This window comes from Arachis hypogaea, chromosome 11 (genome assembly GCF_003086295.3).
Source record: "Arachis hypogaea cultivar Tifrunner chromosome 11, arahy.Tifrunner.gnm2.J5K5, whole genome shotgun sequence".
Taxonomy (NCBI): domain Eukaryota; kingdom Viridiplantae; phylum Streptophyta; class Magnoliopsida; order Fabales; family Fabaceae; genus Arachis; species Arachis hypogaea.
This window is the reverse complement of record NC_092046.1, coordinates 144875400-144901054: the sequence shown is the minus strand read 5'-3', so window position 1 is coordinate 144901054 and position 25655 is coordinate 144875400. Positions and strand designations below refer to the sequence as shown.

Below are 25655 nucleotides of genomic sequence, written 5' to 3'. Positions count from 1 at the left end.
AAATAGTTAAAATATTTTTTATTGATAATTAGGTTAATAATACATTAATTATTGATTTTATATAATTATAATAGAAATATTTTTCTAAATTAGTATAATTATAAATTATCCATTAAATGCTAAGTATAATATTGTTATATAATTATAATTAAGATAATTTTCTGAAATAAATTTAAAAGAGATTAGTATAATTATAATAAAGAGATTATCTTAAATTAGTGTAATTATGTATCATTCATTAAATACTAATTATAATATAATTATATCAATTAAAGATAATTTTTAAAAATAAATTTAAAGAGAGAAATAGTGCAATCATTTTGAAGGGAAAATGAATTCATGAGAAAATGACACATTACCATCATAAGTTGGGAGAAAACCCAATTTTAGTATACTAAGGAGATTGGTATAAATTATAATAAATTATATAACATTTAAAAAGAAAATAAAAATAAATAGAATAGATAGAAGACTACAATAAAATAAATTGAATGTGAGAGTTTTTTTTTTGTACATTTCATATCACATCCGTTTCAATAATAATAATAAATAAAAATACGTCAACTTGATATCTAAGAAAAAATGATGAGATAAAATCATAATACAGTTCTAAAGTAAAAGCTTAAATTAGAACATAATATCATTACACAATACATATTGAAATTAATTTCACACTACAATATACCACAAACAGGTAAATGACTTAAATTTAAATACGAAACATTTTTTATTTATGCATACACGATAACACCATGGTCTATAAATACTTCATAGATAACATATCTTATATAGCTCCGAATGATGAGCACGAAAGTTGGAGAGTGTGGTAGTTTGTGTCCACGATAGTTGCCTTCTTGCAATGACGTCTCATAGGAAGAAAAAGAATTGTTGTAAAAGCTATCAAATGAAAGAGTAATTAGTAAACGAATGATAATTTCTTCTAGCATACATGGTCTTTTATAGTGGTAAAATAAAAATGGAAGGAATTAAATTTTATATTTCTATATTAGGAATAGAATTTGATATTTATCCTAATAAAATTATTATTATCAATATAAATGGGTTAACAACTTGCCACTAATAAAATCATTGGATAATGAATAAGAATTAGAAGGATATCAATATAATTAAAATGAATATAATTAAAATGTTTAAAAATATTTTCGATTGATAATTAGATTAATAATGCATTAAATATTAATTTTATATAATTATAAAAGATATTTTCCTAAATTAGTATAATTATGCACTATTCTTTAAAATAATTAAAAATATTTTTTATTAATAATTGGTAAGTAGTTTAATAATGCATTAAATATTAATTTTATATAATTATAATAAAGATATTTTCCTAAATTAGTATAATTATGCATTATTCATTAAATGCATTCATTTTGGAGGAAAAATGGGTTCACGAGAAAGTGACACCTCACTTTCATTAGTTGGGGGAAAACCCAGTTTTAGTATATTAAGTAGATAATAATTTTATTAGGATAAATATCAAATTCTATTCCTAATATAGAAATATAAAATTTAATTCCTTCCATTTTTATTTTACCACTATAAAAGACCATGTATGCTAGAAGAAAATATCATTCGTTTACTAATTACTCTTTCATTTGATAGCTTTTACAACAATTCTTTTTCTTCCTATGAGACGTCATTGCAAGAAGGCAACTATCGTGGACACAAACTACCACACTCTCCAACTTTCGTGCTCATCATTCGGAGCTATATAAGATATGTTATCTATGAGGTATTTATAGACCATGGTGTTATCGTGTATGCATAAATAAAAAATGTTTCGTATTTAAATTTAAGTCATTTACCTGTTTGTGGTATATTGTAGTGTGAAATTACTTTCAATATGTATTGTGTAATGATATTATGTTCTAATTTAAGCTTTTACTTTAGAACTGTATTATGATTTTATCTCATCATTTTTTCTTGGGATAAGTATGATTTTGGTCCCCAAAGTAGAGGTTGAAAATTTATTTCGTCCCCCAACTTTTTTTCGCTCTAAAATGGTCCCCAAGGTTTCAGTTTGCTTTAAAATCGTCCTTCGGACGAAAATACCCTCCCCTCCCCTCCCCTCCCATCTTCTTCCTCCTCTTCTTCTTCTTCTTCAACATTAACGGAAGCAGAACCAGATGCACAAACCCAGAAAAAAAAAAAAACAGCCAACAATAGATAACAACAACAACAATGACAAAATTGAAATCAGAAGAACCCACCACCACCACCATTATCATCATGGTCATTATCATTATCATCAGAACCATAAACAAAATTGAAAATCAGAAGAACAACAAGTAGAAGCGGAAGAACAGCAGCAAGCAAAGCTGAACCCAGAAGCCAAAGCTGAACCCAGAAGCTGAAGCAAAACAGAAGCAGAAGCAACACCAATGAACTCAGAACTCAGAAAAATCATCATCATCAAAACTCAGAAAATCATAATCTGAACTCAAACAAACAACAATAAAACTCAGAATCATCTGAACTCAAACAAACAACAATAGAAGAACAATAATAATGGGATCAAAACTCAGAACTCAAAATCATGGTCATCGTCAAAACTCAGAACCCAAAATCAGAAAAACGATAATCATAATGGAATCAAAAGAACAACAACACAGAAACCAGATTGATAATCATGTGCAGAAGCAGCAGAACTAGAAGAAACCACAAGAAACTAGAAACCGGCGAGGAGCAGCGGTGGCGGCGGCAGCGAAGAGCGGCGGCGTCCGTGAAAACCGGTGGCGGCGGCGAGGACCCTTCCCCTTCCCCCTCTTCTTCCCGTCCCGAAACCCCCCTCCCCCTCTTCTCCCTTCGCGTTTCCTTCCCCCTTTCCCCGAGGAGCAGAGCGGTGGCGGCGGCGGTAAGAAAGACCGGTGGCGGCGGCGAGGAGAGAAGAAAAAGAAGAAGAAGAAGGTGGTGCGGTGCAGGGCGGCAAGGCGGCGGGCGGCGGGCGGCGGTCCCCTTCCCTTCCCCTTCCCCCTGCCCCCTTTTTCTCCCCCCCATCCCTTTTCTTTCTTTCCCCACCCCGTATCTATCCCTTTCTTTTTTTTTTAATTTATTTTATATTTATTTTATTTTATAATTTTTTTAATAAAGAGTAGTTTGGTAATAAAAAAAATGAAATTGGTAAAAAGGACGATTTTAAAACAAACTGAAACCTTGGGGACCATTTTAGAGCGAAAAAAAGTTGGGGGACGAAATAAATTTTCAGCCTCTACTTTAGGGACCAAAATCATACTTATCCCTTTTTTCTTAGATATCAAGTTGACGTATTTTTATTTATTATTATTATTGAAACGGATGTGATATGAAATGTACAAAAAAAAAACTCTCATATTCAATATATTTTATTGTAGTCTTCTATCTATTCTATTTATTTTTATTTTCTATTTAAATGTTATATAATTTATTATAATTTATACCAATCTCCTTAGTATACTAAAATTGGGTTTTCTCCCAACTTATGATGGTGATGTGTCATTTTCTCATGAATTCATTTTTCCTCCAAAATGATTGCACTATTTCTCTCTTTAAATTTATTTTTAAAAATTATCTTTAATTGATATAATTATATTATAATTAATATTTAATGAATGATACATAATTATACTAATTTAAGATAATCTCTTTATTATAATTATACTAATCTCTTTTAAATTTATTTCAGAAAATTATCTTAATTATAATTATATAACAATATTATACTTAGCATTTAATGGATAATTTATAATTATACTAATTTAGAAAAATATTTCTATTATAATTATATAAAATCAATAATTAATGCATTATTAACCTAATTATCAATCAAAAATATTTTAACTATTTTAATTATATTGATATAATTCTATTTTTTATTCATTATCCTAAAATTTTATTAGTGACAAGTTATTATCTTAATGGTGACCTATATAATAATAATAATAATAATAATAATAATAATAATAATAATAATAATAATAATAATAATAATAATAATAATAATAATAATAATAATAATAATAATAATAATAAGATAGAAAATTATATTTTAGAGAAATATAAATTGATTATTAATAATGATAATTATATGATTAATTTTTAGTAATTATTAAATATATTTAATATAAATAACCAAATTTAATTAGTTAACAAATGAAAGAAAATATTATTACACGATTGTAGAAGCAACAATATATATATATATATATATATATATATATATATATATATATATATATATTAATAACGATAATTATCGTTATTATTCAATAATAATAATAATAATAATAATCTTTTCTTTTATTAAAATAATCATCTAATTGAATTAATATAAATATTTAATAAAAATAAAGGATAGATTTTTTGGTTTGAAGGATAATACAATCAAATATTTTTGAAGATTTTAAAACTGTGAATATATATTATTCCTATATTAATATACGCATGCATGTTACTTCATTTTTTCATAAATGGAAAATAACATTTACCCGTTAAATTTATTAGTTGCTCAACCGATTCATCTTATTTATTGTGATTAAAATTGATATATAATTATAAAGATTTTTTTCTCCATTAATTTTAGTAAAGAAATCCATGACATAAAATAAAATAAAATAAAGTCAATATCTACTTTTTTTCTCAATATTTTTTATATTTACGGTAAATATTAAATGTAAAAAAAAAATATTAATTATTATCACTTTTATTTATTTATATTCATAATTTAATTTAATATAATTATAGTAAGTTTCTATAATTATAACAATTTATATCTGTTACATATATAGCAATTAGGTTATATATAATTATATATCTCCTCTTTTATATATACTTAGTGTAAGACCCCAAATTTTCGAAAATTTATTTAATAAAATAAAATTTAATTTAGTTATTATTATTATTATTATTATTATTATTATTATTATTATTATTATTATTATCCTAGCTTCCATTATATCCCTTGGCCGAATGCCATCTCGGAAAGGAAGAAAGCCACCAACGTGGCTTAGTATGCATACATATAATTTATAAATTTGACACATTATGTTAGTCATTAAACGTCATTATCAATTTTTGCTTCATTATTTCTTCTTGTCGCCGAACCATAATCAAAGGAAATAAGAGAGAGACCGAAGCTTTGCAAGAGATAGAGAACTAAGAGAGAACCGTTCTCTAATCTTCTAGTTTCGATTTCTTGCCATCTATAACTCCAATAAAAAATATAATTCGATAAAAGTGTTCGTATCATTTTCCTCTACGTGTTGGCGTTACTTTTGTCCGGTGGAAGTCGACGGTGACGTAGCTCCTCTATCCCTTGAGTTCGGTTAACTAGAGTTCTAGGAAGCACAGACGATTTTTGACGCTTTCTCCTTCAGCAGCTCGGTCAAAAAGCTTCTCCGGAGCTTTCGATAATTTTGATTTCATACGAAGGTAGGGGATTTTTGTTTTGAAATTAACTGTTTTTAAACTATGAATGTCAAGGAAGTCTAGTGGGTATTTATAAATAATTTATGCTTGTTTGAAATGACTGAATGATGAGCTTGAATTGTGTTTGTGACTGAATTTGATGCATATCTGAATATGTATTTGATTTCTTGATTGAAAAGAGGTTGAAAATGGTTCAGTTGGGACCCGAAAAAGGGTGGCTAACCCCGAGTTTTAGGGGAAGTGCTGCCAAAATTTTATAAAATCTGAGGTTTTATTTGAAAAGTTATTTTAAAAGGTTTGATTTTAGAAAATTAAATTATTTAAAATATATTTAGTTAAGAAAAGATTTACTTTATTTTAAAGTTTGATTTATTAAGAAAAATATAATGTTTTAAACCCAATCTTTTAAGGAGAGATTTTGTTTTAAGTAAAGATTTGAGCTCGGTTTATTAAGAAAAGGAATCTCTGCCACAGGAGAGCAGAGAACAAGGATTTAAAGAATATATTAATTAATGCAGTGTCTGCCACAGGAGAGCAGATGTGACATTGTTTGGGCCTTAGTGCCAAATGTAAAGTGGAGACGCCCACACACTGAGAACTGTTTTCTAGATGTACGCTTATTGATTTGGAAAGTCACACTGATGCGGCCTGGCCGTACGACTTATAAGCACACTGATGCATCTGGAAAACCATATCTGGGACTCGTGCCCGGGTAATGTCGGGAGCGGGTAGGCAACCGACACATGAGCTCATGGCCTGCGTTAGGGATAGACATGCATCATGTTGTTTGCACATTTGCATTTGATTGCGCTTGCTTGTCTTATTACGTTGTGATTGTACTGTTTGTCTTGTTGTGACTTGCTTGTACTTTGAATTGAATCTCTTGCTTGCACTACTTGTTTGTGAGTGTATTAAAGTGATTACGAGTTGACATTTGACTGAGGATTAACTATGTGCTGAGAGACAGAAAATGTGACTAGTTTTATATTTAAAATTTGTTGAGTTTAGAAATTTAAAGAAAAGTAATTATTTATTTAAAGTAGAAATAAAAGTATTTTCAAAAGTTTAACAAAATAGTTTTACTAAGTAAGTTAATTATTTGCATTAAATTCATTATTTTTATGGCATTCCCATTCCCTACTGAGAACTAGTGGTTTTGTTCTCACCCCAAATCTTCCACCCTTTCAGTGACACAGGTTCGGAGATTCAGTAAGAAGCTGCAGACGATTAGTAGATTTACTTGTGATTCCTGTTATTTTTATAGAGTTCCCTCGTCCTTGTTGTTTTAGGGTTTTTATTTTATCCGGAGGGATAGGTATTGTATTTGAGTTTTACATTGAATCTAATTGTATAGCATTTATTATTATTAATAATTGTGTGATTTTAATTACTACAAATAATTTTTCTGGTATTTTCTTATAAACTGAAATGCGATATCGACCTAAAGGCTCAATATTAAATAGTAAATAAGGAGAACAGGTTAGTAACTCCTTACTTTTGGTACGATCATGACGTGCTAAAAGTTAGGGTGTTACATTATGGTATCAGAGCTGTTCGTTCCTGTTAGAGTCTTGGGAATGGACTGACTATGCTTTACTGCATACTTTGAGTGTTTGTCATGCAGTAGGACTTGTCCCACTGACAAGAGTTTGAATTTCAAATGCATGATTGTCTATTGATTAATGCTGTTAGTCGACCGTTGCATCTCTCATGGTATTAGGTTTGGCCAAATTAATACTAATGATTCATGTATATGGAAACACTAATGGATTATCATAGACGAGATAGAAGTAATAGGTAACGTAAATCGTGGGTTTTGGGAACGTTAGAAGTTAAGTTTAGGGGTTAGCTCCGTTTCAACGCATAATCCTTATTCGTGCTAATGTGAATCTCTTCCTTCCTTGCTTGCAGAGAAATTTTTGTTTCGAACTTCTTTCTTGAGATATGTTTTGAATAACTCCCGACCATATCTTGTCATTTATAAGATATGATTTCCTTCACATGAACTGGACATGCCAAATCTTTTTCTTTCCTTTTTTGACGTTTGAAAGTGAAGTTGATGCAGACCTTTTCTATCTTATATCAATTTTCGAAGACGAAAATTTTTATAAGTGGGGTAGGATGTAAGACCCCAAATTTTCGAAAATTTATTTAATAAAATAAAATTTAATTTAATTATTATCATTATTATTATCATTATCGTTATCATTATCCTAGCTTCCATTATATCCCTTGGCCGAATGCCATCTGGGAAAGGAAGAAAGCCACCAACGTGGCTTAGTATGCATACATATAATTTATAAATTTGACACATATTATGTTAGTCATTAAACATCATTATCAATTTTTGCTTCATTATTTCTTCTTGTCACCGAACCATAATCAAAGGAAATAAGAGAGAGACCGAAGCTTTGCAAGAGAGAACCGTGAAAAATCTCTAATCTTCTAGTTTCGATTTCTTGCGATCTATAACTCCAATAAAAAATCTAATCCGATAAAAGTGTTCGTATCCTTCTTCTCTACGTGTTGGCGTTACTTTTGTCCGGTGGAAGTCGACGGTAACGTAGCTCCTCTATCCCTTGAGTTCGGTTAACTGGAGTTCTAGGAAGCACAGACGATTTCTGACGCTTTCTCCTTCAGCAGCTCGGTCAGAAAGCTTCTCCGGAGCCTTCGATAATTTTGATTTCATACGAAAGTAGGAAATTTTTGTTTTGAAATTAACTGTTTTTAAACTATGAATGTCATGGAAGTATAGTGGATATTTGTAAATAATTTATGATTGTTTGAAATGACTGAATGATGAGCTTGAATTGTGTTTGTGACTGAATTTGATGCATATCTGAATATGTATTTGATTTCTTGATTGAAAAGAGGTTGAAAATGGTTCAGTTGGGACCCGAAAAAGGGTGGCTAACCCCGAGTTTTAGGGGAAGTGCTGCCAAAATTTTATAAAATCTGAGGTTTTATTTGAAAAGTTATTTTAAAAGGTTTGATTTTAGAAAATTAAATTATTTAAAATAGGGTAAATACCCTTTCCGGCCCCTGAGCATTTTAAATTGGGACATGTCGCACCTTTATCATCCAGAAACCTCAACCAGGTCCTCAACCATCAACATTAGTGGACGTATCGACCCCTGTGACCGGTTGCCAACAGGTTGCCTGGATGACGTGTCAGGTGGAGGCTGAGTTGTCAAATGCAGGTGCCACGTGTCACTAGAAGTTGTTGCAGGGACTAAAAACCCCCTCCCTGCCCAAACTGTTCTCAGCCCCACCGGCAACACCCTCCACTCACCATTCCTCCCCAGCACTCCTCCACCACCGCCACCGCCGCAACCACTACAACCGCCGCACAACCTTCGCAATTCATGCGAGTCCTCCACCTCTTTTTCTTACTCCACAACCTCCCAAAGTTTCACCCAATGAAGGTTCTCTCTCCCGACAACACCTTCCACCACCACTACCACTACTCCTCCGCCACAACAACCACCACCAATGCCACCACCGCTTCTACTCCCTCCAGCTGTTTCTCCCACAAGCCAACCACATGAACATCATGATAATGTGCATGGATCGGAACCAGAAGACGACGAAGACGAAGAGGATCAAGGCCAAGGCCGTGGAGTCAAAGAGGATCTTGATGAAATCAAACAAACCTTAACTCGTCAATTATGGGGAATGGCTAGTTTCCTCGCTCCTCCTGCACCTTCCAATTCCAACCCTTCATCTCCCCATTCTCACGACCTCTACCAAGACTCTATTCCCGATCATTCTCGGCCCGATTATTCCGACGTCGACCAACCTGATCCTAAACCCATCGGATCCGATTTCGGAGGGAACCACCGACCTGAATTGGAGGAATACGCTCCTGAACGAGCCGTTGGGATCACCGACGAGGTTTTGTCCTTCGCCTTCAATATCGCTATGCATCCCGAGACCTGGCTCGATTTTCCTATTGACGAGGAAGACGATCCTCAAGGTAACCTCCTTTTTGAAATTAAATAAAAAAAAACGAAGAAATGCATTAGATCGCTGGTTCATCATTTCGTTTTCCAATTTTGTTCTTGCTTATAGTCATTTTTGTTGTGAATCTTAATCTTAGGTGATCATTTTAATTAAATTCAATTCTGCTGGTCATCATACAAGCTTCAGTGTTTTATAATGGTGAATTTTGGGATTTCTGATTGCATCTCTTGCCTCATTGTACCTGTAGATTTTGACATGTCCGATGCACAACAAGAGCATGCGGTGGCAATTGAGAGACTTATTCCTAGATTGAATGCACTCATAATTGAACTCTGTCCTTGCCATATGAGTGAAAGTTACTTCTAGAAAGTCTATTTTGTGCTTTTGCATTCAAGGCTTAATAAAGAAGATGCTTCCATTTTGTCTACACCACAGACAACCGGCTCCGGATTCGGAGCCGGTTGTGAGTTGAAGCTCGGAGAGGTGAAAGAGTTCTTCAAAATTGTTGGGAAGTAGAAGCGGTGGTGGCGTTGGTGGTGGTTGTTGTGGCGAAAGAGTAGTGGTAGTGGTGGTGGAAGGTGTTGTCGGGAGAGAGAACCTCCATTGGGTGAAGCTTTGGGAGGTTGTGGAGGAAGAAGAAGAGGTGAAGGACTCGCATGAGTTGCGAAGGTTGTGAGGCGGTTGTAGTGGTGGCGGCGGTGGAGGAGTGCTGGGGAGGGATGGTGAGTGGAGGGTGTTGCCGGTGGGGCTGAGAACAGTTTGGGCAGGGAGGGGGTTTTTAGTCCCTGCAACAACTTCTAGTGACACGTGGCACCTGCATTTGACAACTCAGCCTCCACCTGACACGTCATCCAGGCAACCTGTTGGCAACCGGTCACAGGGGTCGATACGTCCACTAATGTTGATGGTTGAGGACCTGGTTGAGGTTTCTGGATGATAAAGGTGCGACATGTCCCAATTTAAAATGCTCAGGGTACTTTATTTTAAAGTTTGATTTATTAAGAAAAATATAATGTTTTAAACCAAATCTTTTAAGGAGAGATTTTGTTTTAAGTAAAGATTTGAGCTCGGTTTATTAAGAAAAGGAATCTCTGCCACAGGAGAGCAGAGAACAAGGATTTAAAGAATATATTAATTAATGCAGTGTCTGCCACAGGAGAGCAGATGTGACATTGTTTGGGCCTTAGTGCCAAATGTAAAGTGGGAACGCCCACACACTGAGAACTGTTTTCCAGATGTACGCTTATTGATTTGAAAAGTCACACTGATGCGGCCTGGCCGTACGACTTATAAGCACACTGATGCATTTGGAAAATCATATCTGGGACTCGTGCCCGGGTAATGTCGGGAGCGGGTAGGCAACCGACACATGAGCTCATGGCCTGCGTTAGAGATAGACATGCATCATGTTGTTTGCACATTTGCATTTGATTGCGCTTGCTTGTCTTATTACTTTGTGATTGTACTGTTTGTCTTGTTGTGACTTGCTTGTACATTGAATTGAATCTCTTGCTTGCACTACTTGTTTGTGAGTGTATTAAAGTGATTACGAGTTGACATTTGACTGAGGATTAACTATGTGCTGAGAGACAGAAAATGTGACTAGTTTTATATTTAAAATTTGTTTTGAGTTTAGAAATTTAAAGAAAAGTAATTATTTATTTAAAGTAGAAATAAAAGTATTTTCAAAAGTTTAACAAAATAGTTTTACTAAGTAAGTTAATTATTTGCATTAAATTCATTACTTTTACGGCATTTCCATTCCCTACTGAGAACTAGTGGTTTTGTTCTCACCCCAAATCTTCCACCCTTTCAGTGACACAGGTTCGGAGATTCAGTAAGAAGCTGCAGACGATTAGTAGATTTACTTGTGATTCCTGTTATTTTTATAGAGTTCCCTCGTCCTTGTTGTTTTAGGGTTTTTATTTTATCCGGAGGGATAGGTATTGCATTTGAGTTTTACATTGAATCTAATTGTATAGCATTTATTATTATTAATAATTGTGTGATTTTAATTACTACAAATAATTTTTCTGGTATTTTCTTATAAACTGAAATGCGATATCGACCTAAAGGCTCAATATTAAATAGTAAATAAGGAGAACAGGTTAGTAACTCCTTACTTTTGGTACGATCATGACGTGCTAAAAGTTAGGGTGTTACACTTAGCAAGTATTTCTATTTATATAATCTACTTAATATATTAAAATTGGATTTTTTCTCAACTAATGAGAGTGAGGTGTGAATTCCTCATGAATTCATTTTCCCTCAAAAATAAATGCATTTAATGAATAATGCATAATTATACTAATTTAGAAAAATATCTTTATTATAATTATATAAAATTCATATTTAATACATTATTAAACTACTTATCAATTATCAATCGGAAATATTTTTAATCATTTTAATAATAATAATAATAATAATAATAATATACTTCTACCTAATATACTAAAGTTGTATTTTTTCCTAACCAATTGAAGTGAGGTGTCAATTTTTCATAAATTGTATTTTTTATATTACAGTTAACATTTAATGAATAATGTATGATTATACTAATCTAGAAAAATATATTTATTATAATTATATAAAATTAATATTTAATACATTATCAACTAATAAAAGCGAGGTGTCAATTCTTCATGAATTTATTTTCTCTCCAAAATGAAAGTATTATTCTCTCTTCTAAATTTATTTAGAAAAATTAAAATTCCATGCTGAATATATGTGGCAAGTTAAAAAAAAATAAGCAAGTTAATGGAATGAAAATATATTTCTATAACATATATAAGAATAAGAATGTATATTTTTATTATATAAAAATTGAATTTCTGCACTTCATGATGGACGTGGCATACTTCTTAACATGTTTCTTAATTTATTTTTTATAACTCATTGAATACAATTTATTACAGTAAATTAATTATATCAACTAATTGATTTGATTAGGTATTTAAATATCACACGATTTATTATAATTTATACCAATCAAATAATTGTAATTTATTATATCAATTATTTTAATTCATTAATTTATAAGGTACATAATAGCGTAGATGATTTGTTATTTATACTAATTAAATACAATAAATACATATTAATTTAGTTAAAAAAATCATTGTCTCCTATGTTTTCCTATTTATTTTTTTTTAATTCATTAAATCCAATCAATTATAATAAATTAATTATATCAACTAATTAATTCAATCAATTATTTTCTAATTTATTTTTTGAATTCAATAAATCAAATAAAATTAATTATACTAATTATTTGTATTGACTAATTGATTTGATTAATTCTTAAAAATATTTTTATTTAATTTATTTTATTTATTTAAATATAACTAATTAGTTATTTAATTTTATTAGGATAAATATCAAATTCTATTTCTAATATAAAAATACAAAATTTTATTCCTTCAATTTTTATTTTACCACTATAAAAGACCATATATGCTAGAAGAAAATATCATTCATTTACTAATTACTCTTTCATTGAGTAGCTTTTACAACAATTCTTTTTCTTCCTATGAGGCGTCGTCACAAGAAGGCAACTATCAATGACACAAATCAGCACACACTCTTCAACTCCTGTGCTCATCATTCAGAGCAATATATGATATGTTATCATGTATGCATAAATAAAAAATATCCATAATTAAGCTTAAGTCATTTACCAATTTGTGTGGTATATTATAATGTGAAATTACTTTCAATTTGTGTTGTGCAATGATATTATGGTTTAATTTAAGCTTTTATTTTATAATTGTATTATGATTTTATCTCATCATTTTCTCTTAGATATTAAGTTGATGTATTTTTATTTATTATTATTGAAGCGGATGTGATATAAAATTTGTAAAAAAATAAAAAAACTCACATTTGATTTATTTTATTATAGTCTTCTATTCTTCTATTTCTTTTTATTTTTTTATTTATTTTATTTTCTTTTTAAATATCATATAATTTATTACAATTTATACCAATTAATTAATTATAATTGATTATATCAGTTAGTTTAGTTCATTAATTTATAATATACATGATAAAATAGATCATTTGTTACTTATACGTTTATTTTTCTAAAATCTAAATTTGAATAATTATATTTCAGCTTTTGTTATGAATAAAATAATATTAATAATGAATAATAATTAACCACTCATACTTTTAATCAAAGTATTTGGATGATTTTTATATTTATTAATATTAATTATTGATTATTTTTTCATAAATAAATTATATTATAATTTTATGTTAGTTCATAATTGATTAATGATTAATGTTCATGAAGCTATGTGACTCTAAATTTTATATTTTATAAATATTTTATTTAAATATAATTTTTTAACATAAAAATGTAGTATTTTTAATAATATCATAATTTTATATTTTTTAATTATTCTAAATGAATATTTTATCAAATACTAATTAAAGCCATTCTTCCCTTTGCTTTTACTAATCTATTATCTAACTATTATATAAAATTAAAATCGTATTAATGAATTTAATATTAAAGTTAATTTGGCTTTTTATTATTTAGAGTGTTTTTCAATCAATAATTTTATACTCCTTACTTTTTTTTCGGTTTCATTTTGAATTTTAATTTAGTACTCAAAGGTAGTGAAATTCCATTGATATTGAAATAAAATTACAAAAGGGTCCATAGGGTAGAATAAGTAAAATAATATCATACCCACATTGCAACATCCAAATGAAACAACTTAGGATCTAAAATGTTTATCTTTCTCTTTCTCGTCATCTATTATATTATCTATTCTATCTATTCTATTATATAAAAATCGAATTTTTACCTTTAATGAAAGAATAAACGTAGTATGCTTCTGCTTTATTTTGTTTAACTCATTAAAGACAATTCATTATGATGAATTAATTATATCAACTAATTGATTTGAATAGATATTTAAGTATCACACAATTTAAAATTATGTATATTAATTATTTGATTTAATTTTTATGATATATAAATTTAAGGAATACATTAAAATAAGATAATTTATTACTTATTTAAATTGAATACAACAAATATAAATTAATTTAGTTAAAATTTTACTATTTTCTAATCTTCTATACATAAAAATGACAAAATAAAATTACAAAAATAATCTTTTTATCACTTTTGCTATTTTAATTTTATTTTTTTGCTTTTTTTATGTATAATTTTATTTTATATTAACTTTGTTTATTTAATAATAAAATATACTCATATTAATTCTATCATATAATAATATATTAATCGAAGAATTTCAATAGCTATCAACTACATCTAATAGAATGACTGAGAAGTGAGAACTACGAGAAGTTAAACCCAAGTTCAAAATGCTGAAATAAAGAAAAGAAAACAGTGGATATATGATTAGAGAAAAATGTATAATAATGACAAAATATACTAAAATTGAATTTTTTCTCCAACTAATAAAAGTGAGGTGTTCATGAATTCATTTTTTCTCTAAAATGAAATCACTATTTTTTTTCTAAATTTATTTTAGAAAAATATATTTATTATAATTATATTACAATTAACATTTAACGAATAATGCATGATTATACTAATTTAGAGAAATATTTTTATTATAATTATATAAAATCAATATTTAATACATTATCAACTAACAAAAGTGAGGTGTCTATTCCTCATGAATTCATTTTTCTTCCAAAATAAAAGTACTATTCTCTCTTCTAAATTTATTTTAGAAAAATATCTTTATTAATAATTATATTACAATATTACAATTAGCATTTAATGAAGAAAAAGTCTAGGGGCCAGCAACTTTTTCAAATTCTTGCCAGCCTGTAACCAACAAGAAAAAGTGAGCCATTGGATGAAATCTCACACCATTAAAACCATCATTGATGGCTATTTGATGGCTACAAATACCAAAAGTTGCTGGCCCCTAGCACTCCTCTTTAATGAATAATGCATAATTATAATAATTTACAAAAATAAAATAAAGTCCAGTCATTTATCTTCCGACTGCACACGTGTGTAGAATAACTTTTAAGAAGGAGTCATGTATAGTAAATACGCTCGATGATTGTAAAACTGTATACTAACATTGATATAATATTATTTCAGGTATATGTTTTGCAGGCATCAAAGAAAAGTGTTGAGTTATTTTTTAGTAAATTTAAATTATTTATTGTTTATTAGAGAATTTTGTGCATTAGAATTTTCTAATAATTTATTATTTGTTTTGAGCTAATTTTGATATGTCCTTACTTGACAGTAAAACAACATATAAAAATTTGTTGGTGGGTCTAAGTATTATTAAGTTATTTATGGTCACATTGAGTATATATGTTTGATTTATTGAAGAAAGTAGATTACTAAAACCAATTAATAACTATTTTAGAGTTAATATATTTAACACTAGATTAAGAAAAACAAATAATACATAACATATTATATTTTTATTAATCAAATTATTATAATTTAAATTAATTTTAACAAAATAATTTAAAATTATAATTTTAATCTTTAATACACTTGTTTCATTGAGAAAAGTTCAAAATTCTAGAATATGCAATAAGCATAGCATCAAAACTAGTCATTACCTTAACTTTATCAAGAGTATCCAACGGTCCAGCAACACCAGACACAGTTCTGCATTCTGCAATATCAAAAACAATCTTATTCTTGCCAATGTGATAAACTCATCAACCCAATAACCATTCGAAAATACTTTTCTTCCCCCACAATGACAAGCACAAAAAAGAAATGGTGATTTGCTAATTCATCAACCAGTGAAACACAATGTTTACCACTTCAAAGCATTTGATATTCAATAACCATCTACAATTTAGGAGCATTATTTTCATTTAACTATTTTCTCGATCAAATTATTGCTCGTCACTTTCAAAAGTTTCTTCCGAACCCTAAAAGTTAAAATCAGACAAAACGTCCAAATTATGTATTGCGATACAGTAAGAGGAGGAACGAACCTCTACACCGGTTTTGGCTTGGAAGTTGACAAAGGAATTCCTCTCCTGCGGAATGCAATCCCTAGCTGCGGATCTTAATGGTAAGGAAGGAAAGGGGAGACTCATCAAAAAGGAAGGAAAGGAGAGGAAAGGAAGGAAAGGAAGGAAAGGAAGCTAACCTGGATCGTCGAAGAGGAAGGCGTTGACGATTTTGGCAGAGAAGACACAGAGGACGACAAGGAGAGGAAGCTGCAGGAGACGACACCGGATGAAATCGCCGCTGTAGGAGATGTCGTCGATGGAGATCGATGCCGGAGGAGATGTCACAGAGAAGGTCGTCAGTAAATGCCAGAGGATCGGAGATCGTCGCAGAGGCCAACCAGGACAACAGCCTCACGGCGTAGTTAGGGTAATGAGTAAGGGTTTCAATTGAGTAAGGGTTTCTGAAATATCAAGTTATTTTAAAATATTATGGAACATGAACAATAAATATTTTATTATTTTTACTCTATCATAAATATTTTTATTTTATTTTTATATTAAAATAACTATTATTTTTAAATTTTAATAATTTATTAATTAATTTATATCTTTTATACTATTATATACTACAAGTATTTATTAAAAAATAATATTAATAGATATTATATAATTATAAAAAATAAGTGAGTTTATCATTATTGTTAAATAAAAATATAATTAATTTAAAAATGAGTGAGTTTATAATTAAAATTAAAATAAATTAAATAAAAGTAAACAATTTGATAAAAGATATCTATATGTATTATAATTTACTTATATTTTATTAGAAAACATAGTGTTTTGGTGGTTGTGGAGCTTTTTGGTTTCCTTGAGGGCAGGGGTTCGAACCCTACCTCAAGCATTTTGGAAATATTTTCTTCCAAACGGTTCGATCAGACCACCTCACCGATTTTGACCGATTCGCACCGGTTCACACCGAGTTTGACCGGTTCAATTTCTTGTGCGGTTCAAATACTTGACCAGACCGGTATAGAGTCTGGTTCATCGGTTTTTCGGTCGAATCGACCGGTCCGGTTCAATTTTTACAACTATGCTTTACTCTTCTTTCTGTATATATACTAGCTTAATTTATATATTTTTATTTTTAAAATTATAAATTTGATAAAATAATTTAAAAATTAAAAATAAAAAATATTTAAAAACAAATATAAAAATTTTAATATTTATTTAACTTTAGAACGTATAAAATTTATAAATTTGAATTAAATAATATATTTAAAAATTATGTATAACAAAATAAAGATAAATATTTCTAAACGTTAATTACAAATTAACTATTTATAAGCATTATTAAATTTATTTATTATTTTTTAATAGTATTTAATTTAAAATGGAGATAAAAATTTATATTCAAAACACTGTTATTTTCATATATAATTCTAATAGATAAAAAATAATTATTTTTAATTTTATATTCAATTTCTTAAATTATCTTTAATGGTATTTTTTTTATTACTTCCACTTTTTGTTTCACTCGATCGTAATTAATTAATATTATTAGCAATTTTTAATATTATCTATCACTTTGATATATAACCTTTCATTCTATCAACTGTTATGAGTTATTGAAATTTTGTTAAAAGAAGTATTTTTTTTTTTTGTGTCTTTTAAGACTTTAAAGTATTTGTACCTTTTAGTATGTTGTTGAGCGATGTATTATATGTGATTTTTACATAAGTTTTTAATGGGATTAAATTATAAATCAAGTTATTTTGTGTGTATTTTTAAAGGTTCTAAAAATCGGACTTGATTGACCGTTTTCGATTGGATTAATTGAAAACTTAAAATACTAAAATTATATGAACTTGAAAGAGAGAAATTGAAGCTGTAAAGCTAAATATCTTTCGGTCACTCCCATAAATCAATTGTTGAATTAAGAAATTAATTAAATTAATTTGATGATGACAAACATTATTGTTAGTGGGCTAAACACCCAATTAGTTTTAATTGAACTTGGTTAAGTGTTGCAAGCCAAAAAGAAAGAAAGAAGCAGCCCAATAAGATGGAGATCAAACCAGAAACACAAACGGGCTATAACTCACTTAAAGCCCAAATTGATTGAGCAAGGAATTCAAATGGGCTGAACCAGGAAAGAGCCAAACCAAGCCCAATTTGATAACACTCAAGGCTGATCCCTCCATTTTGCTTTTAGTAAAGCAACATTCACTTTTTCCTCTTCAGTCAGAACTCAGAGAGAGAAAGAGAAAGCTTAGTCCCTAAGTTCTTCACAAAAAAAGCAAGAAAGAGAAGGTTAAGCAAAAAGGTTAAAATCTAATCACCCACATCAAACTGTATCAAGAAGTCAGAAGCTGAAAGGTGATTTCATTTCCTTATACATGCATCATATCTTCTTCTCTTCATCTTCAACATTCTGCCAATCCATTTTTGGGTTACATGGAAAAGATGATCTCTGGTCTACAATGTTGTGCATCTACGGTCATAAGTGTGTCTTGGGGACCAAGTTGTGTTTCAATTGCCAAGATCTGGGTTTACCATTGAAAATATTTTGTTTTGATGTCCTGTGGCTTTCGATCAACAAGAGAAGGTCAGAACTAAAGTTCCTAATTTGAGGATTAACTGGAAAAGGTGATATGGTGAGTTGGTGAAGCACACTGCTCTAGGATTGACATAGGAAAGAGCAACTCAGTAACATGCAATGAGATACAAAAGAAGATTTTTTATCATTCAGAAGCTAAGGAGAGATAACCAGTGTTTTGAGATTTTGTTCTGAGGAGTGTTTTCTGAAGAAGTTCATCAACTTGGACAGTGCTTCCTAGTCAAAGGGGCATTCCGCCAGAATGAGGAACTAAATCAGAGGCAAGCAAATCAGGTTCATCACATAGCAAAGAGGCTGTTGAAGCATCAATCTTCTTCATGTTTAACAGATTGTAATTCTCTTTTTAATGTTTATCTTTCTGTAATTTCTTGAGATAAAAGACTGAATGAGAGAGTCATTGAAAGAGCCTAAGAGTGAAAGAAAAAGGCAGAGAGATACACAATATGAAAAGCCTAGAGTGATTTCAGATTTTTTTAGGTTGATTTTGTGTCTTGTATCTTGTACCTGTGAGGTACCCCTTTCTTAGTTGGGTGAGCACTAAGAGTGTATAGTTAGGTATTATCATAACCAAGTCAAGTTAGGTTAGAACTTGAGTGTGAAAGGATTGTGTCAATCTTATGGAATTAGTGTATGTAATACTTTAACTATAGTGGAAATTCCACCACTGTTGTGGTGGAGACTAGATGTAGGTTGTATTGCACAAGGCAACCGAACCAGAATACATGATGGTGTCAGCTTCTCTCTTCCCTGCTCTGTTCTCTTTTCTGATATTCATGAGACAAAATAAAATTGTCTCATAAATTTTCCACTGCCGAGTTCAAACAGATTCAGATTGAAAGTTTGTTTTAAAAGGTTATTTAATTAAAGTAAAAGAAGGTCATAAATTCAACCCCCTCTTCTCTGAGCCTTCTACAACCTTCAATTGGTATCACAACCACAGTTGCCTATACTCTAACTGAAGGCCAGTCAAACAACAGGCCACCCTTCTTCAACGGGAAGAACTATGCCTACTGGAAAGAGAGGATGAGGATTTTCATTCAATTCATTGACTACAACATATGGAGGATTGTTGTAAACGGTCCTAAAGTTCCAACAAAAATAAGTGTTGATGGAATGGTGACTCCAAAAGAAGAAGCTGAATGGAATGATGATGACAAGAAGAAAATGGAACTGAATGCTAAAGCCATCAACCTTCTTCACTGTGCTATCAGCTTTGAAGAGTACCAAAAGGTGTCTAGATGCAAGACAGCCAAAGAAATCTGGGAGAAACTCCAGGTTACACACGAAGGCACTAAGCAAGTTAAAGAAACGAGGATTGATATGCTGCGAAAAGAGTACGAGATGTTTAATATGAAGGATGGAGAAAGCATTGATGAAGTGTTTGAGAAATTCTCAATCATAATTAACAACCTTGATGCTATGGGAACAACCTATTCAGAACAAACCCTAGTGAGAAAACTCCTTAGAAGCCTCACAAAGGAATGGGAAACTACTGCCACTGTCCTAGTCGAGAGCAATAACGTAAGCCCTATAACCTATCATGAGCTGAGAGGAAAACCCCTTGCCTATGAAGCCACACACACAAATCCGGACTCAAAGAAAAAGGGAATAGCCCTCAAGTAAAAAATAGAAGTAAAAGAGAGTGAGTCTAGTGATGATATTTCAGATGATAAACTTATGTTTTTTGTTAGGAGACTTAGAAGGATAATGAAGAACAAAGGCAAAGATAGGGGTTCAAGCTCAAAGGATTACAAGAAGGACTTGAGCAAGGTGACTTGTCATCATTGCAAGGAGGCTAGACATTTTAAGTTCAACTATCCAAAACTCAAGAAGGAGGACAAAGGGAAGAAAAAAAAGAAAAGAGTGCTCATGGCATCTTGGGAGGAGCTTGAGAATGACTCCAATGAGAAAGAAGATTCTGAAGGTGAAGACAAAATCTGCTTCATAAATGGTAATGATCATCTTGATGAGGTAAATTATTATGACTTGTCTATAGATGATTTACATGCTATTATTGATGATCTTACACTAAATTCTTCAAAACTGTTGGATAAATACACTAAGTGTAAATCTGAAAAAGAAATATTGAAAGCTAAAAATGATTTTTTGACAGAAAAGGTGAAGGAAACTGAATGTGCTTTGGATATTATTGAAGAAAACAGATTTCTAAAATCTGAACTTGAAAAACTAAAAGGAAAACACATTGTGGATCCTTCTCATGAACTTATTGCTGAAAATGCAAGACTAAATGAAATGATTAAGAGGTTGAATGGTGACTTAGCAAAATTTGCTCAAAGTTCTAGTAAATTGGACAAATTACTTGCAAGTCAAACACCATTGTTTGAAAAATCTAGTTTAGGTTATGTAACCAAGGAAAGTGCAGTTTTCAATGATTCCTCTATAAAATTTGTGGCATCTTCATCAAAAACTAAATCCATTTCCAACAAATCTGGTCTTGGAAATGCTCCCACACATGAGGAGGAATTTGATGAATTATGTCCATATGCAAAAAGTGATTACCCAATTGTTAGTGATAGTTGTGTCTGTATTGATAGTGTTGATAGTTATCCTGTATTGTAAATGATGAATGAATTGGTGGTTTAGGGTTCCCTGTTAGCAACAAATGTAAAAATCTGCTTGTTGATGGAATGAAAATGTTGTTAACTATGAAAATATTATTATTTATGTTTGTGCATGAAATGAACCATAATCAGTAAAGGCTAAATAAGGCAACAAAAGTGATTGGTAAACCACAAAGCATAGTGTATTAAGATAAATTCCATTATTTATAAAAAAAAAACAACAAAAGACAAAGATAAAAGGCAGCCAAGGAACATGAAGCTGCTATCAATAGTTTCCTCAAAAGCAAGACATCTCAAAAAAACCCTAAAGGATCACAATTCACCATCTAGTCATTGTCCGTTGGAAAAGACTAATTACACAAAATAGAAACCCCTAAATAGATTTATCTGAAGTCTTCAGTTCTTATTTCTTGGTCGCTTAAATCCTGGCGTTGGGATGAACTTCATCAAGTTGGCATACTTTGTTGCTGTGCTGAAGATGCACCCTACAAGGGGTTCACTGTTGGTGAGGTTGCCAGCAGAGAAGATCTTCTTCTTGGTGACAGCTTCGAAGGCCTTTTCGTACCAGGATCCTATAAGAGAAAAAGTTGGCATTAAGGATAATTGATCCAATTAAATAATAAAGGCATGAATATATAAGTTTTCAGTTATCTTTTGAGAATCCTCTTTGTCAGAAGCAATAGGTTGAGATATCTCGATCTCTACGGGATTGCTTTCCACATCAGCTTGGTCACCATCGTCTTGGGGCTGCTCAACTTGCTGCTCAGGCGCAGATGTCCTTCATCTTTCTTCTTCTTCTCAGCCGCCTCGGCAATAGCGGCAACATCAGCATTCCTCTTCTTTTTGTAGCCTCTCTTTGTATGTCCCTTTTCACCACAGAAACTGCAGGTAAAGGTCCCCAATTGCCTTTTTAGATGTACACCGTCTTCAGTGTTACTCAACAGTTTTGGATCAACTTTAGGCTTCTTAGTTCCAAAACAACTCTTCTCATTCGCATCCATCCTCCTCTTTGTCTTTAGTTTTCCATGTTTTGTCTTGATTTTAGGGGCGTGTGGCTTGTTCCAATCCTCTGCTTGCTCCCATAGTGGTTGTCCGGGAATTGGATTAATGTGGTGATTATAAGTTTTCCTGTATAATGCCATGGTTAACCATCTATGACAGAAGTCCTCTGGCTGCTTATTCACACGAGAGAGGGAAGCACAAGCGTGCACACACGGAAGTAATTGTTATTCATAAAGACAAGTGTTATACACAAGCAACTTACCCGTAAGCATCCAAAATTGGCAGGTACACAATCTTTTTCCTATGTCCACAACATGGTTAGCTGGATGTCCGTGCACCTCAAATTTTTTATATCCGTTATCCCCGGTCCAAATAGGCTTTCAATTCTTAGACTCTTTCCTAACTTTTTCCAGCCTGCTCTTTATAACCGGTGTGAGCTTCCCGGTGTGATGCTTCAGTTTTACCTTGTTCTTCGCTATGGTGTGCATAACAAACATTCTTACCTCCTCCAGCAATGTTATGATGGGTTTGGCTCTTGCATCCTTGATCTTAGCATTGAACACCTCGCATTTGTTGTTACATATGCTATCCAACTTCGGCTTATGGCTGAATAAGCTTATGGTCCAAGCATCCATCGGCCACTTCTCTAAATATGCCCAAGCATCCGCATATAATCTTTTGATCTTGTCCATTCCATCCTTGAACACTTGGTAAGTTGTTGCCCTTACACATTCCCACAAAAGCCCACGTAGCTGTAAGTCCTTCCAATTCTTGTTGAAATTTTTTCATAAATGCTAGACGCAGAAACGGTGATGCACGTCAGGCATCACCTCTTTCACTGCTGATATCAGTCCCTGCTAGTTTCATGAAACATTATACATATATAACTACAAAAGTAATGTGCACATATACGTCCCTAGCTTTATAGTCGTGACCCATAAAAGTCCTTGACATTTAATAAATATCCCTATAATGGTCCCCTAAACTTCATAAGTATATAATAAGTTTATTGGACACCCTAATTAATCAGATAACCAATTTCTATTTGTCACATCTAGCAGCAATCTTTGTATAACAGCATAATTACAAGTTCTCCATATAAGCATATAACCATTATTATCCAATAGAATCAAAGAAGGACAACAAGTACAAGTGCTCCATACCTTTTGCATATTTGATATGAAGCACCAGTCGTGATCTTTATAGTAACCCAAGTCCTGATGAAGTAGCTCAAGAAACCATCTCCATAGCCCAAGCTATTACATAGATATGGTGATTTGCATTTAACCCCATGGCTGACAAAATCTGGCCACCAAACCTTGTCTTCAAGAATGCACCATCCAGCCCTATCAAAGGATGGCAGCCAGCCTTGAACCTATTTTTACAGCTGCTTAAGCACATATACATCCTATCAAAGGTCACTTCACCGTCTGGTTGTGGGGTGGTACATATTTGCACAGTGGAACTGGGATTGGTCTTCAACAGCGTAATACCATAATCCCGAACCATCCTATATTGCTCTTTCTCATCACCATACACCACACTTCTAGCAACTATTAATGCCCTCAAGATTGAATTCTTATTCAGTGTCAAATCAAACCGTGTCTTGAAGTAAGTTGTAGCCTCGCAGTGTCTAAAATTTGGATACTCTATCACCTTCTTTACAAGCTTGCTGCATACCCAGTTTCTGTTGGCAGCCCTATTCTTGTCCTCTCTTGAACAAGTGTGGTCATCGTTGAAGGTTTTAATTTGCCAACACGTGTCCTCATGGTCTCTTGATGCATAAGCCACCCATGGACACTCCATGACCTTACACACCGCCTTGCACCTTATGTTATCATTTTTCACTAGATTTATACTTCTACCCTCTTGGATTGCGTATTCCCTCATAGCTTCTCTGAATTCCCATTTCGTTTCGAACTTCATGCCAACCTCAAGATGCAGCTCTCCAAACCTTGCACCCTCCCTAAAGAGCAAACATGCCTTCTCAGAATAATTTCCTTCCTCCAGCTCATCTTCTGAGTTTGGAGGTGTCTTCATCTTCTCTAAGTGCCAAGAATTGGTGTCATCTAAGTCAACACCTGAGTCTAGTCCATCCTCTGCACTTTCATCAACACAACCCATGGACCCAAGATCAACTTCATCGTCGCTCACCTCCTGCACCAAACCATTGTCTTCATGCAATATCTTCTCCTTCCCTTTACATAGTGGATTCATATTTCTGGATCCCACCTCTGCTTGTACCTTATTTATCCTAATCCTACTCCCAGTTTTAGGATCATTCATTGCAGCCTCATAATCAGAGGAACTACCCTAGTCCGGACCTGGCTTAAACAGGCTATCCTCTTCACTGTCAGAGGAGTCAGAAGACACATCAAAGGGAGGATTAGTGTTTTTTGTAGGCATCTTGGGTTGGGTTGGAGTCCTTGACACTGGTGGTGGCTGTGTGACCTTAAATGTGATGTGAACTTTGGTTTGGGAGTGAGATGGTTGTGTTTGCCATGGAGATGTCTTGTTTTTGTTGGGACTGGATTTGCAAGAACTATTGGGTACAACCTTCGGGGTGGGCGCAACTATGAGTGCATGAGTTTCATTGAGTGGGGGACTCACATCAGCATCTATAGGAGCATTACACCCCTCTCCACCATCGTCATCCAAGTACACAACTGTGTTATCTCCCTCTAACACCTCCGGCACTAACACTCCATGCTCGAAATATACATCAATCACTCCCTCATTTGTCCTAGCACAATTTACTATCTCTCTTATCTCTTTGTCACCGTTTACATTTCTCAACCTATTATCCAAGCCTTTTCTAGGAACATGCCACCAGTAATGCTTTATGTCATTGTACCCAAGCTCCTTATGGTAGTTCCGTATGAAGAAGACATCTAGAGTATCAGTGTCTAGATCACCTAAACAGGCTTTGTTGTCCGGATAATATACCATAATCCCTTCTGCATTCTTTTTGAAGTCACCCCCATGATGAAACATGATGTCCAACCTCTCTTCCACCTGCAAGAAATTTAAAAATTTCACTTAATACAGACAGAATTTGAAAGCCTACTAATGCATTATATAAAAAAAACATCAGCACCACAAGAACACATTTTTTTCCAATCCTGCATACATCCTTT

The 25655-nt window shown here is 31.9% G+C and overlaps 3 protein-coding genes across 3 annotated transcripts; 1 reads left to right on the top strand and 2 right to left on the bottom strand.

The window, feature by feature from the left end:
• Window positions 1–487: 487 nt before the first annotated feature.
• On the bottom strand, window positions 488–22110 carry LOC112723278 (uncharacterized). The gene is made up of 5 exons (XM_072206216.1): window positions 21977–22110; window positions 16515–16778; window positions 16357–16429; window positions 15970–16025; window positions 488–897 (listed from the first exon to the last, which is right to left on the bottom strand). Exons 1-5 carry the CDS (start codon window positions 22108–22110, stop codon window positions 732–734), a joined length of 693 nt encoding a protein of 230 aa, XP_072062317.1. The 3' UTR covers window positions 488–731.
• Window positions 8920–9876, top strand: LOC112723274 (uncharacterized). Its single transcript, XM_025774589.3, has 2 exons — window positions 8920–9403; window positions 9638–9876. The coding sequence occupies exons 1-2, from the start codon at window positions 8920–8922 to the stop codon at window positions 9754–9756; spliced, it is 603 nt and encodes a 200-aa protein (XP_025630374.1). The 3' UTR covers window positions 9757–9876.
• Window positions 22111–23748: 1638 nt separating the features above from the next.
• LOC140176273 (uncharacterized) lies at window positions 23749–24735 on the bottom strand. Its single transcript, XM_072206215.1, has one exon. It carries the CDS (start codon window positions 24733–24735, stop codon window positions 23749–23751), a length of 987 nt encoding a protein of 328 aa, XP_072062316.1.
• Between the last annotated feature and the right edge of the window lie 920 nt (window positions 24736–25655).

Bases quoted from the DNA above. Each gene is read 5' to 3' on its own strand.
- LOC112723278 (XM_072206216.1), bottom strand. From the start codon at position 22,110: ATGCCAACTTTTTCTCTTATAGGATCCTGGTACGAAAAGGCCTTCGAA. The intron at 16,779-21,976 runs GTATGCCAACTT...TTGATATTTCAG, and splicing joins ATCTTCAGCACAGCAACAAA to AAACCCTTACTCAATTGAAA. The intron at 16,430-16,514 runs GTTAGCTTCCTT...CTTACCATTAAG, and splicing joins CTTCCTCTTCGACGATCCAG to ATCCGCAGCTAGGGATTGCA.
- LOC140176273 (XM_072206215.1), bottom strand. From the start codon at position 24,735: ATGAATCCACTATGTAAAGGGAAGGAGAAGATATTGCATGAAGACAAT.
- LOC112723274 (XM_025774589.3), top strand. From the start codon at position 8,920: ATGCCACCACCGCTTCTACTCCCTCCAGCTGTTTCTCCCACAAGCCAA. The intron at 9,404-9,637 runs GTAACCTCCTTT...TTGTACCTGTAG, and splicing joins CGAGGAAGACGATCCTCAAG to ATTTTGACATGTCCGATGCA.